Source organism: Muscardinus avellanarius (genome assembly GCF_963383645.1).
Source record: "Muscardinus avellanarius genome assembly, chromosome: 7".
In the NCBI taxonomy this organism is placed as follows: Eukaryota; Metazoa; Chordata; class Mammalia; order Rodentia; family Gliridae; genus Muscardinus; species Muscardinus avellanarius.
Window position 1 is genome coordinate 47,428,178 of NC_137793.1, and position 14,230 is coordinate 47,442,407.

At 35.7% G+C, this 14,230-nt stretch overlaps 1 protein-coding gene across 2 annotated transcripts; it reads left to right on the forward strand.

Moving 5' to 3' along the window:
* Positions 1-2,838: 2,838 nt before the first annotated feature.
* Positions 2,839-4,660, forward strand: LOC308265652 (protein enabled homolog; the record flags this gene model as incomplete). Of its 2 annotated transcripts, XM_080699453.1 has the most annotated exons (2): positions 2,839-3,751; positions 3,863-4,660. In XM_080699453.1, the coding sequence occupies exons 1-2, from the start codon at positions 3,050-3,052 to the stop codon at positions 4,658-4,660; spliced, it is 1,500 nt and encodes a 499-aa protein (XP_080555579.1). In that variant the 5' UTR covers positions 2,839-3,049. The 2 variants fall into 2 exon arrangements, with proteins under 2 accessions (XP_080555579.1, XP_080555578.1); XM_080699452.1 differs by having other exon boundaries at positions 2,839-4,660.
* Between the last annotated feature and the right edge of the window lie 9,570 nt (positions 4,661-14,230).

Consider the following 14,230-nt stretch of genomic DNA (forward strand, 5'->3'; position numbering starts at 1 on the left):
AAATAATGAATACTGACCTAAAAGAAATGCAAGAAGGAGAATTCCAAATCCTGATCTTCAAAATGATGAAAGGACTCACAGTAAGTGTACAGAAAATGAAAGAAAAATTTGAGAAATTAAGACAGAATCAGGAAGAGGCCTGGAATGAAATAAAAGAGTCAATAAATGAAATAAAGACAGCAAAAGAAAGAAATTCTGGAAGATTAGATGAAATGGAAAGTAGGATATAACTGTTAGAAGACAGTTCATTCAAAACTGAAAACAGCCAACAACATATAGAAGACATTACAACTACAAAACCTAAACATCCAACACTATGGGACATTATGAAACATCCTAACTTGTAGATAAAAGGCACTGAAGAAGGGACAGAGGAACATACCAAGGTTATCTGTAATTTCTTTTTTTATTTTTTCATGAGTAAATATTAATTCATTAAATTTATTAAAAATAATGTAAGCTTACTTATTCCTTTAGAGAAATAATTTCAGTGAATTTTCCAAACATGAAAATAGACATCCACAGAGAACACTGTTAAGATAAGATCAAAGAAGGACTTCTCCATGGCATGTAATAATCAAAATGACCAACATAAAGGCTAAGGAAAAAATTTTAAAAGTAGTGAGAACAAAAGAATTGGTGACATTCAGAGGGAAAACAATAAAAATCACTCAAGACTTTACAACCCAAGTTAAGAATGCCAGGAGAGACTGGTATGATATTATCCAGACCCTGGAAGAAAACAAGTTCAAAACAAAACTACTATACCCAGCAAGGATATTATTTAAAATTGATGGGAAAATAAAAGTATTTTAAGATAAGGAGATTCTAAAAAAAATTTACAAATACTAAGTCAGCACTAGAGAAAATACTTAAAGATAAATCATAAAAAAAAAATAAAGCAGATCCCCAAATCAGAGAAGAGATAAATTCGGTCAATGAGGCAATTAAGAAAAGAAAAATAACATTATACCAACCAGAAAATAGAACAAAAAAAATGACAGAAACATTTGTCGATAATAACATGAAATGTCAAAATATTTAACTCACCAATTAAAAAGACATAGACTGGTAATGTAGATTAAAAACATAATCCAAATATATACTGCCTACAAAAAACTCACCTTATATCCAAAGATATTCATAGGTTAAACATAAGAATGTGAAAAGATATATAATCCTAATAGAGGCCAAATACCAGCAGGAATATCCTACACTGATATACAATAAAACAGACTTAAAACTAAAACACATCAGAAGAGACCAATCAGGGCACTTCCTTTTATTAAAATGAATAATTCAGAAAGACAATATAGTGATAGTAAATGTTTATGCCCCAAATGTGAGTGCACCCACATTTGTAAACTAAACCCTTCAAGACATCTGATCTCAAATAGACCCCAAAATAATAATATTAGGAGACATCAACACACCACTCAAGGCACTAAATAAATCATTAAGGCAAAAGATGAGTAAAGATTCTTTAGAACTAAAGAAAACTATAAGCCAAATGAACCTAAGATACACAAACAGAATATTTCAACCAGGAACAGCAGAAAACACATTCTTCTTAGCAGCCCACGGAACCTTCTTCAAAATAGATTGCACCATGGACCACAAAGCAAGTACCATCAAATTCAAAATATGAAATATAATTCTTTGCATCATTTCAGATCACAATGGAATGAAAGTAGAGATCAATAACAGGAAGACCAAAATAAAGTATTTAAATACATGGAGATTGAATGATACTCTGTAGAATGGGGAGTGGTTAAGATCATAAATAAAGAGAGAAATAAAAAACTCCTGGAATTAAATGAAAATAGAAACACAACATACTAAAAGCTATGGAACACTTTGAAAATGGTGTTAAGAGGAAAATATAGCATTGAGTGCCCGCATAAGAAGAACAGAGAGTTGTCAAGTAAACAACCTGAAAAAATAGAGGGTCACTAAGTAAACAACCTAATGACACAACTCAAGGACCTAGAAAAACTGCAAAAGTCTAATCCCCAAACCAGCAGAAGAAAGTAAATTATTAAAATCAGAGCAGAAATAAATGAAATAAAGAACAAAAAATAATTCAAAGAATCAACAAAACAAAAGGCTGGGATTTAAAAGATTAATAAGATTGACAAACCCCTGGTCAAACTAACCAAAGGAAAGAGAGAATCAACTCAAATTATTAAAATAAAAAAATGGAAAAGGAGACATCACCACAGACAGTGGGGAAATTCAAATGATTATCAGAAACTAAAAAATTATACTCCAACACACTGAAAAACATGGAAGAAATCAGTAGATTTCTAAGCACATATAACCTACCTAAATTGAACAAAGAGGACATAGCAAGCCTAAACTAACCAATAGCATGCAAAGAAATAGAAACAGCAATAAAAATTCTGCTATCAAAGAAAATCCCAGCCTCTGACAGGTTTCCCACTGAATTCTACAAAACCTTCAGTGAAGAACTAATCCTAGTACTTCACAACTTGTTCTGGGAAATTAAAAGAGATGAAATTTTCACAGATTCGTTCTATGAGGCCAGTATCACATTAATCCCAAAACCAAATAAAATACTTCAAGAAAGGAAAATTACAGACCAATATCCTTGATGAACATAAATGCAAAAATTCTAAACAAAATACTAGCTATACACATTCAAAACCATATCAAGAGAATTGTACACTACAACCAAGTTGGTTTTATCCCAGAAAAGCAAGGCTAGTTTAACATACACAAATCAATACACATTATTCACCACATAAATAGAACTGAGAACAAAAATCACAGGAGCATATCAATAGATGCTGAAAAAGCATTTGACAAAATCCAACACCCATTCATATTAAAAAAAAAAAAAAAGACTCCCGGCGCCGCGGCGCTCGCTCGCTCCCGGCTGCAGGCGGCCCGCGGCCCCGCGAGGGCGGAGGACCCGCTCGCCGGGGACATGGTGTAGCGCCCCCGCCCCGCCCGCCGGCCGCGCTCGCCGACCGCCGCCCGACCGCAGCCCCCGCTCGGCGCCCCGCGCCCGCCTCGCGCCGGCACCATGAGTGAACAGAGTATCTGTCAGGCAAGAGCTGCTGTGATGGTTTATGATGATGCCAATAAGAAGTGGGTGCCAGCTGGTGGCTCAACTGGGTTCAGCAGAGTTCATATATATCATCATACAGGCAACAACACATTCAGAGTGGTGGGCAGGAAGATTCAGGACCATCAGGTCGTGATAAATTGTGCCATTCCTAAAGGATTGAAGTACAATCAAGCTACACAGACCTTCCACCAGTGGCGAGACGCTAGACAGGTGTATGGTCTCAACTTTGGCAGCAAGGAGGATGCCAATGTCTTCGCAAGTGCCATGATGCATGCCTTAGAGGTGTTAAATTCACAGGAAGCAGGGCCAACATTGCCTAGACAAAATTCACAACTACCTTCTCAAGTTCAAAATGGTCCATCCCAAGAAGAATTGGAAATTCAAAGAAGACAACTGCAAGATCAGCAGCGACAAAAGGAGCTGGAAAGGGAGAGGCTGGAGAGGGAGCGTCTGGAGAGGGAGAGGCTGGAGAGGGAGCGCCTGGAGCAAGAGCAGCTAGAGAGAGAGCGGCAGGAGCGCCTGGAGCGGGAGAGGCAGGAGCGGGAGCGGCTGGAGAAGCTGGAGCGCCTGGAGCGGGAGCGGCAGGAGAGAGAGCGGCAGGAACAGCTAGAAAGGGAGCAGCTTGAGTGGGAGAGAGAGCGCAGAGTACCAAGTGCTGCCGCCCCCGCCTCTGTGGAGACTCCTCTAAACTCTGTGCTGGGAGACTCCTCTGCTTCCGAGCCAGGCTTGCAGGCAGCCTCTCAGCCGGCCGAGACTCCAGCCCAACAGGGCATTGTCTTGGGACCACCTGCACCTCCTCCACCCCCACCACTCCCTCCAGGTCCTGCCCAGGCCTCAGCACTCCCTCCTCCCCCAGGACCCCCTCCTCCACCTCCACTGCCATCCTCTGGGCCTCCACCCCCACCCCCTCCACCCCCCCTTCCTAATCAAGTACCCCCTCCCCCTCCTCCTCCTCCTGCCCCTCCCCTCCCTGCATCTGGATTTTTCTTGGGATCCATGTCAGAAGACAATCGCCCTTTAACTGGACTTGCAGCTGCAATAGCTGGAGCAAAACTTAGGAAAGTGTCACGGATGGAGGATGCCTCTTTTTCAAGCGGGGGGAATACCATTGGTGTGAACTCGGTCTCATCTAAAACAGATGCAAGTCGTGGAAATGGCCCCCTTCCTTTGGGGGGCAGTGGTTTAATGGAAGAGATGAGTGCCCTGCTGGCCAGGAGGAGAAGAATTGCTGAAAAGGGATCAACAATAGAGTCAGAACAAAAAGAAGACAGAAGTGAAGATTCAGAATCCATAACTTCTAAGGCCTCTTCAACAAGTACACCTGAACCAACTAGAAAACCTTGGGAAAGGACAAATACAATGAATGGCAGCAAGTCACCTGTTATCTCCAGACCAAAATCGACACCCTCATCACAGCCCAGTGCCAATGGAGTCCAGACAGAAGGACTTGATTATGACAGACTGAAACAGGACATTTTAGATGAAATGAGAAAAGAGTTAACAAAGCTAAAAGAAGAGCTCATTGATGCAATCAGGCAGGAACTGAGCAAGTCAAATACTGCATAGAGAAGCAAACTAAGGAGAGATAGGACTTTAATCTGGAGGAAAAAAAAATCTACAAACAACAACAATCCCCTATTATTTTGTGAGCTGTAAGAAGAGAATGGAGACAAACAGTCAGAAGGAGGGAGAAACTAACATCCTCTGAAAGCCTTCAGACACTCAGACTCTGGCAATCAGCTATTCACTTCCCAATTGCTGCTTTTTTCTGACCTTTACCACAGGATGGAAGAGGGTCAAGTACAAGTTCCTGTTAAATGCAGAAAATACTAAGCCCGTCAGGCAAGATCACCGCACATTGAAATATTTTCATGTCGAGATAAAACCTCACATTTTCCACAATCCATTGCTAAAATAAAGAGAAGAAAGGCTTATGAAGTTTTTTTCAGAGAGTACTGATGAAGAGTTTAGCAGATTATGCTATTGTATTGTAAATGTTTCTCTCAGGTTTGTCTTCCTATCATTTGATATTCCATGAGTGATTGAGATCAGCCCGGTGTAGGTTATGATCATAAAATATGGAACAAACAGAATCGTGTGGCTTCAAAGGGTGATGTTTTTAAGAAAGTGTCCTAAAAACAGTTGGTCCAGCTTGAGGAATTTTGGGATGATAGGAAGTCTCTCAAGTTAGCCTTCATGCAATTTTGTAGTTTGAAACATAAAATTTGTCCAGAATTTAAAGATTTAGATGCCTTCCTAAATTGTTACAATGCTTTACCAAATCTATGACTTCTACATAACACAAACCAGTGGTCAAATGTAAAACAATATATTGTAGATTTACTGTAGGTTTTCAACCTTTTTAGATTTATGCATGTGGACATTTTTATAACGTAATTACAATCACCACAAAGTTAGCTTTTTTAATCGCAGACAGTAATGCATGTCACACTAATATTGTAGTGGCCTTTTCAAGGCCTAGTCCCAGGGAAAACATTTTGTAGACTATAGGGGAGTGGGAGGTAGGGAAGGAATAAGTTTTTATTTAAAGTTAATTTCTGCACTATCTTTTTTCTCAATTATCTGCATGAATAATAATGAGGAATATTTTGTGACTTTAATTGGTAAATATGTTAACAAAAACAAGTACTTAATCTTTTACATCATGTCTTCAGCTATTTGTATTTTAACCAGTAATTTCAATGGTCTGAAACATGATTCCGGGCTTCACATAAATTAGATCTTATTGTGGGACTCAAGTTTGATCACTGAATTTGGCAGTTATTATTACTAGGTGCCCCTGTAGTGATACAAGTATTCAGGTACCTGTTCCTGACAATGAAGCTGATTTTGAATCTTGTTATGTTGAAATGCAAGAAATAACAATGATAGCAGCAATTAAGGTCACAGAAATCATTAGATAAAGGGAAACCAATGAGTTCTGCAGTTTTTCTTTTAATAAAGCGAGACTTGGGTGGTGTAAAGAAAGAGTCAGCTACTCTGTTAACCACCCTGTGTTGTGTGTGGGTGTGTGGATGTGTGCGTGTGTGCGTGCTCAGTGTCTGTAATCCACCCCCTTTTCTGAAACTGATAAGATTGAAATAGGGGAGAAATCCTACGTTGCAATGATAGATTTCTGGAAGATTTAGGAAGTCAGTTCTACAGGCTCCATTTTGATTTATGCTTGAGTTGTTATGTGCCATATTTGCTTTGAAATCTCTGATTATCAGATACTATACTAAATTTTTGAAGGAAGAATCCACTTCCATTCACTTTTTACGTCTCATACATCTTGGTTCTAAGGCACAGCTTGTTGATCGCATAGTTTTCTAAATGCTGCGAACATAGAGCTGTTACCACCACGAAAGAGTTTGAATGAGGGAACTTTTTTCCTTGTTAAAGTAGTTTCTGTAGAAACTTCATTTTTAGATTAAACTGTGATGGAGGAGCTATAATAATTCAAGTATATAGTTCTTTTTTCTGTCAAGTAGTCATTGTCATGCAATAGTAGTAAAGGCATTAAAGATGCAGCAAGCTTAGAAATCACTATTCTCTAAAAAAAAAAAAGGAGGCATTTTCATCTTTATTATTGTACTTTTGGTTGTTCAGATGCTTTGACAATATAAATGTTTATGTCCCCTAAAAACCTGGTTAGAAATCACTTTTGGTTTTGTTGATTAAGTTAGTTTATAGTAGGTAGAGTACTGGGTCCAAAGTAAGATAAAGGACTAAAATAAAATGCTAAATCTTAAAAGAAACTGGTTTATGCACTAAACGTTTTGTGCCTTGGTCTAATATTAACACAGTGTCTGTGTAAAATGATGAAAAAGAACCAGTGTTGAATCATGCTATACTTTCCATCATTGTGTATTATCCCAAACTGCTAATCCTGTTCTTTCAGTGAAGTTTAGTTGAATTACTTTACACATTTGTTGTCACACACAATGACTGTCAACTGTTGTTAGAGATTTCAGTAATTCAGATGGGAAACAAATTTAAATTATTTTCCTTATCAAAACTGTTTCTTGGAACCACACTATTACAGGTTTTGTGCTCCTGTCCATTGGATGTCCTAAACTGAGTGCAGTTTAGGGGATCCCTTTGATTAGAGGAAGGCACTGCTTTCCTCAACACTGTGATCTGACCTGTGACAAATCTGTACCATACTTTATGTAAATGGCTAACAAGTCAAATTGCAAACATACTGAATGTACAAATCTTAGTGCTGGTGCTGAGATCTCTTCAGAGTAGTCATCAGGATTTAAAAGTTTGTTTAAAATTTTGCAAACATCAAGTGTCAATCAGAACTGAAGATGAAACACTAATGAATGTTGAATTCTCATGCATTTTAGGTATATTTCCTTTTTAGATTTTTCAGTTCTCTGCTATTTTTACAGTAACTGTTTCGTTTCAGTTTCCTACAGGCTAACTTCATGTGTGCGATTGAAATAAAATTGCAGTATATACATGTTGCTCGTTTGTAACACTTAGATGATCTTCTGAAATAGTTTGTTCTAAAGTAAGTTACATTGGATGTTAAAAAAAACTCTTAAAAGCTTAAGACTTCACTACTTAAAGTTTACATATTACAGCACTATTTTTTAAAGATTTCATAAAAGTCAGGAATACTAAGCAATGTATACAAAGGGAGTACGTGATATTATATCTATTTTTTGTTTGAAACAACAGGTGTCCCCTGTTTGTCTTACTTTCAATTGGCAATGCTTGATACAATGTCTTTTATAGTTAAGTCTGTCATAAATGTTTAATTTTACTCCATTTTGGTCTATAACCAAGGTCAGATGCTTCAACATATTACACAGTCAAATTTTTTTAAGTTTGTAAGGTAAAAGATATTGTATGGTGCTAGGCATGGTGGCTCACACCTGTGATTCCAGCACTTGGGAGACTAAGACAGAGGATTACAGGTTTGAGGATAGTCTCAGCAATTTAAGCAGATCTTATTTCAAAATTAAAAAAAAAAAAAAGGCTAGTAGTTTCACTTGGAGATTAAATGTCCCTGGGTTCAATCCCTAGTACTCCTCCCCCACACACACACAAATTTGTTTGGTAAAGGGCATTGTTAAGTGTGTGTATGTATACACTGTGTGTGTGTGTGTGTGTGTGTGTGTGTGTGTGTGTGTGTGTTTTAGGATTGAACCCAGAGACATTCTACCTTGAAACTACACCCCCAGCCCTATTTTATTTTTTATTTTGAGACAAGGAGTCAACAAGTTGCTGAGGCTGGCAATGAACCTGTGATCTCCCTGTCCTAGCCTCCCAGGTACTGGGATTGCAGGCTTGTGCCACCATGCCTGGCTCCTTAATTAATTTTAAGTGTTGTAAATCTTTTATCTATAGTGTTTATACATTATGCTCATGTCTTAAAACCTGTTCTACATATATAACCAGCTGTAAATTTATCTGTTATAAAGTATTAATTTTGAGTTCCATTTTAAAAAAAAAAAAAAAAAAAAAAAAAAAAAAAAAAAAAAAAAAAAAATAAAAAAAAAACACTTCAGAATATTAGAATAGAAGAAATGTATCTCTATATCATTGAGCCAATATAAAATAAACCCAAAGCCAACATCATATTGTGTGGTAAAAAAAAAAAAACTACAAGAATTCTTCCTAAAACCAGAAACAAGACAAGGACACCCACAGTCAATATTTCTTTTCAATATAGTCTTTAAGATTCTTTGTGTGTGTGTGTGATACTGGGGATAGAACCCAGCACCATTCTACCTTCAATTACACCCCCAGCCCTATTTTTTTTTATTCTTTATTTTTGAAAAAGGGCCTCACTAAGTTGCAGAGGGCCTCACTAAATAGCTGAGGCTGTCCACAAACCACGATCCTCCAGTCTCAGTCTCCTGAGTGCTGGGATTACAAGCATGTGCCACCATGCCTGGCTAGTGTTCAAGATTCTTGATACAGCAGTAAGACAAGAGAAGAATATTAAATAAATTCAGATAGGATAAGAGTAATTAAAATTATAGTTATTAGAAGATGACATCCACTATCTAGAAGACCCCCAAAAATTCAACCAAAAAACAATTATAGCTGTTTAATTCTTCAAAGTGGCAAAACACAAAATCAACCTAAAAAAATGAGTTGCTTTCTTTTATACCAACACCGAATCCACAAATCAAGAAATAAAGAAAACAAATTCAATTTACGATAACCTCAAAACCAATAAAATACTTAGAAATAAACCTAGCCAAAGATGAAAATGACCTCTCCAAAGAAACTATAAAACATTAATAAAAGAAATTAAGAAGACCTTGGAAGATGGAAAGATCTCCCTTGCTCATGGATAGGCTGAAAAAATATCATCAAAATGGACATTCTCTTAAAAGTTATCTAGAGATTCAGTGCAATCCCTACCAAATTATCAACAATATTCTTTCTAGACCTAGTAAAATCAGTCATAAATTATATATAAAGAAATAAAAGACCCAGAATAGTCAAAAAATTCTCAGCAATAAGAATCTGTAGGAGGCATTACAATTTCTGACTTCAAATTATACTACAGAGTAATAGTAGTTAGAAGAATATGGTACTGGCCCAATAACAGGCACACAGACCAATGAAGATACAGAAAGACCAGAAGATACACACACTTATAGTCAATTGATCTTTGACAAAGTGGACAAATTCATATGCTGGAGAAAAGATAGTCTTTTCAATAAAAGGTACTGGGAGAACTGGCTATCCATTTGTAGAAAAATGGAACTAAATCCTTATCTCTCACAATGCAAAGGAATCAAATTGAGATAGATCAAAGACCTGAAAATTGAACCAAGACTCTATATCTATTAAATGAGGGCATAAGTTCAACACTCCAACATATAGGCACAGGTAGTAACTTCGTCAACAAGACCACCAAAGCGCAGAAAATTAAATAAGAATTAACAAGCGGAATAGCATCAAACTAAACAGTTTCTGCTCATCAAAGAAAGTCATCAAGAATCTAAAGAGAAAGCCTACATAATGGGAGATCTTTAACAGCTACCACTCTGATAGAGGGCTAATATCCAAAATATACAAAGAGTTAAAAGACTCTACACTAAGTAGCTGAGAGTCTCCCTAAGTAGCTGAGGCTAGCTTTGAACCCTGTATCCAAATAAAATATAAAATATGTCTGGGCGTATGGCCCAGAGGTAGAAAAGCCCCTGGTACCACCCCCAGTACCACACACACACACACACACACACACACACACACACACACACTTTACTAACAGAACAAATAATTCAATTAAAAAATGGACAACAGAATTGAATAGATTTCACAAAAGAAGAGTTACAAATAGCCAATAGATACTTGAAAAAAGGTTCAACATTATTAGCCTTCTGGGAGATGCAAATCAAAACTACACTGAGATTCTATCTAACTCCAATCAGAGCGTCAAACATAAAAATGTTAAATAACAACAAATGCTGGTGAGAATATGAAGAAATATGAACTCTTTTACACTGTTGGTGAAAGTGAAAATTAGTTTAGTCACTATGGAAATCAGTGTGAAAATTTCTTAGAAAACTGGGAATGGATACACTATACAATCCATCTATACCAGTATTGGGTATCTTTCCAAGAGGGTTGAAATTAGAGAACTACAGTAACATATGCATACACATGTTCATAGCAGTATAATTTACAATAGCCAAAATATGGAACCAACCTAGGTCTTCATCAACAGATGAATGGATTGCAAAATGATGGGAAATACAAACAATGGAATTCTACTCAGCAGTAAAGAACAAAATCACATCCTTCATAAGAAGGTAGAAAGACCTGGAAAACATTATATTAAATGAGATTAACCAGGCACAGAAAGAGAAGGAACATATGTTTTCTCTAATATGCCCAACCTAGGGAGTATTATTAGGGATACCAGAGTCACTCCAGATAGTGAAGGGGAAACCTTAGTAAATTCAGAAAAGAGGGGTAGGGGAAGAAAAAGGCTGAGTTAATTAAAGGAAAAGCTACATTTGAACATGTGTATACATGTGAATATAACATTGTTAACCTGGACACTCAGTAAATGGAGGGAGAAATAAGAGGATGCAGAAGGTGGGAGATGACCAAGTACTCTGTGAATATATGTCATTTCCAACATGATTTACATTATGATGTGAAACTATAATGCACCAATAAAATATAAAAATAAAAATAATATAAAAGTAATTAAACACCCTCCTTCAAAAAAAAAACAAAACCAAAACTGTTGCCTATTATTAATCATCATTGTAAAGCAATACAAAAAACGAACACAGCATTTGCCATTATTTATGGCTGTTTTTTCCCTTATTCTCCTATTTCTTCTATCCTTATTCTTCTTATTAGGTCTCAGTGCAAGTATCATTTGTCAGAGATAACTTCTTTGATCACAGTCTCTATTGTGGCCTCTCATTTAATTACTGAAAATAAACATCATGTAATTTCCAATATGCCATTGTTTCTAGTTCCAGAATCATTTATTTGATTTAATTATATATCATGTTTCAAATAATTTAAGCACTGCAAAAGAGAAGTTGGAGTGGAAAGTGAGGGCTGGTACTCTATTTATTGGTTCATAAAATAGAGTAGAAAATTAATTATGTGGATAACATGAATAAATAAATGACTGAATATCAGAATGAATGGTGGCTTTCAAACATCCAAGAACCTATTTACTTCAGACATTTCAGTTTCCTATGTGATGAGGTTGTCATGAGAATATTTTATACATTTTCTTTCTTTTGATATTTTATTTTCTTTAAATGTTTCTTTTATTTCCATTAGATAATATTCTGAAAGGTGGGGCCTATAAAAGCTTTAATTGAAATCATCTGTCAAATGTTTGATGACTACAAAAGCCAAATACTGAAATTGCAACCTTTCTCATGCTCATGTAAAAGGACACCTGTTGCTACTCTGGACCAGGATCTTGACCACAAATTTTTAGAATGTAAAGACAAGCAGCTCATGAAAACATTTCTATAAGTGCTGTTTAGTGGCCTTCATAGCAGCTCCTTGCCAAAGCTCTGCTCAAATAAGGAAAATAGTGATTAAATGAAAAATCAGATAGCAAAAAAAGATGAGTGGTTTTAACTGGAATAATAGAAAAGTCTGGCTTATTGGTGCTGACAGGAGCAGATAAAAAAAGATTCTTCTGATGAAGAGTTGATTTAAAAAAAAGTGTATTCAGCATAATTTCTAAGGATCCTGGAACTCTGTTACAGCCATGGTTATCCTGAGCTTCTGTTCTTCCTCTGAGGCTTAGGTATTTATCTTTCACTATATTCTGAGACTTGACTCATATGTTACAGATGTGTCTATACAATACATTCTCTATTGTTCAAATAACCTGGATGATCTATTCCATATACATAGAAGAGGCTTGTATAATCCCAATTAATGTAAAACCCTCACAAACTATATTTTATTTAACAATTATGTCCATTTACAAAGTACATATATCACTATAAATCTCACTAAAATACAACTAGATATAGGAAGAGAGAGCATGTGGGGTGTGTGCATGTACAAATGCATCTTTTTGAATGTCACTAACATGTATAATTGCAATGGACCACTAAAAGTTTGAAAATAGAAATCTCAGAAAATTCAGACATTATGAGAAATTAAGACATTTTAAATAAAATTTTAATATCGTATTATCAGGATACCATTTTAGAATGGAGAAAAGGTAGGCAAATGCTACTTCCCATAGACAGCCAATGAACCAAGGACAACAGTTACCAAAACTTTGTGTTCCATCTTCTCTTTCCTCTCTTCTTCCTGTTCTCCTCCTCTGCTCTTTCTTTTTGTTCTGCCATTTCTGTGGTCTCTTTGCCTCCTTCTCTTCCTTTTTTTCCCCTTGTCTCTCCAGATTTCTTCCTCCATTTCAGATTTCAGCTTATCAAAATACTGCTATGATTCTCCCAGTCAATATGATAAGTATTATTGTGTTATCAATTTGAAGCCACTTTTTGCAACAATATTTAGCATAGATAGAATATCATGATACAAACATAGTTACATGGAAGATTTATTGCAAGACTTTTCTGCTCATAAAATAGGCCTTGTAATTCATAATTGTGTATTTCATGTATGTCCTTCAACATATTGACAATAACTAATTAGTGAACATTAATTAGAAATGTAATGAAATTTGTTCATTCTCATTTATTTTTTTACAGATATGCCCTTTAATTTATAAAAGGTTTGAAACAAATGAATGCAATAAATATTTAAATAAACAAGATAATTTTTATAAAAAATGGATCTTGGAAAGTTTTATCTTCAAGTTATTAAGATAATTTCTTCCATTTTTGGCTAATAAACTTTAGGATTAATAAGTAGACATACTAGAGAAAATACTTTTGTTGTCTATGAACTCCTAAATCAGTGATTAACTCATAAAATATTTATCATTCCATAGGATACACAGTAAATGTCATAACACACATGAAGTTTTAAATCAAATAAGAAATCTCTTCTTAATTTATTTATTTGAGGAAAGTATAAACACTTAACTTTATTCTTTGTACCATAAACCATTATATGTTAAAAGTTTTTGTTTCACTTTTCTGTTAGAAGTTTTGTTTATTAAACCAATCATTTTCAGTAGCAGACATAGTATAAAAATTTGAGGTGATCTCCATTCCATGTATGTATTTAATCTAAAAGGTTTGATTGGACAGTGATATGAGGGAGCATTGTGTCCCTGTGTTTCATTGCATTTGGTTAATCTAAAAAAGAAAAAAAGTATTGTTTGTGAAAATAAAGTAAGAGTTTGTTTCTGAATATTTTTTCATGCTGGCCTATATTCATGCATTACAACCTCACTTTGCTACCTATATTCTTCAGAGAAATTAAGTGATCTTTAGAAAATGTACATTCAGTCAAATGATTTTTGACAAAGGAGCCAAAAACATACACTGGAAAAAAAGATAGCCTCTTCAACAAATGGTGTTGGAAAAATTGGTTAACCATATGCAGAAAAATGGAAATTAATCCCACTTTCTCACCCTGCACAAGAGTCAATTCAAGATGGATCAAAGACTTGGAAATTAAACCAGAGACCTTGATGCTCCTTGAAGAAGGCATAGGTCCCACACTGCAACACATAGCCACAGATAAACACTT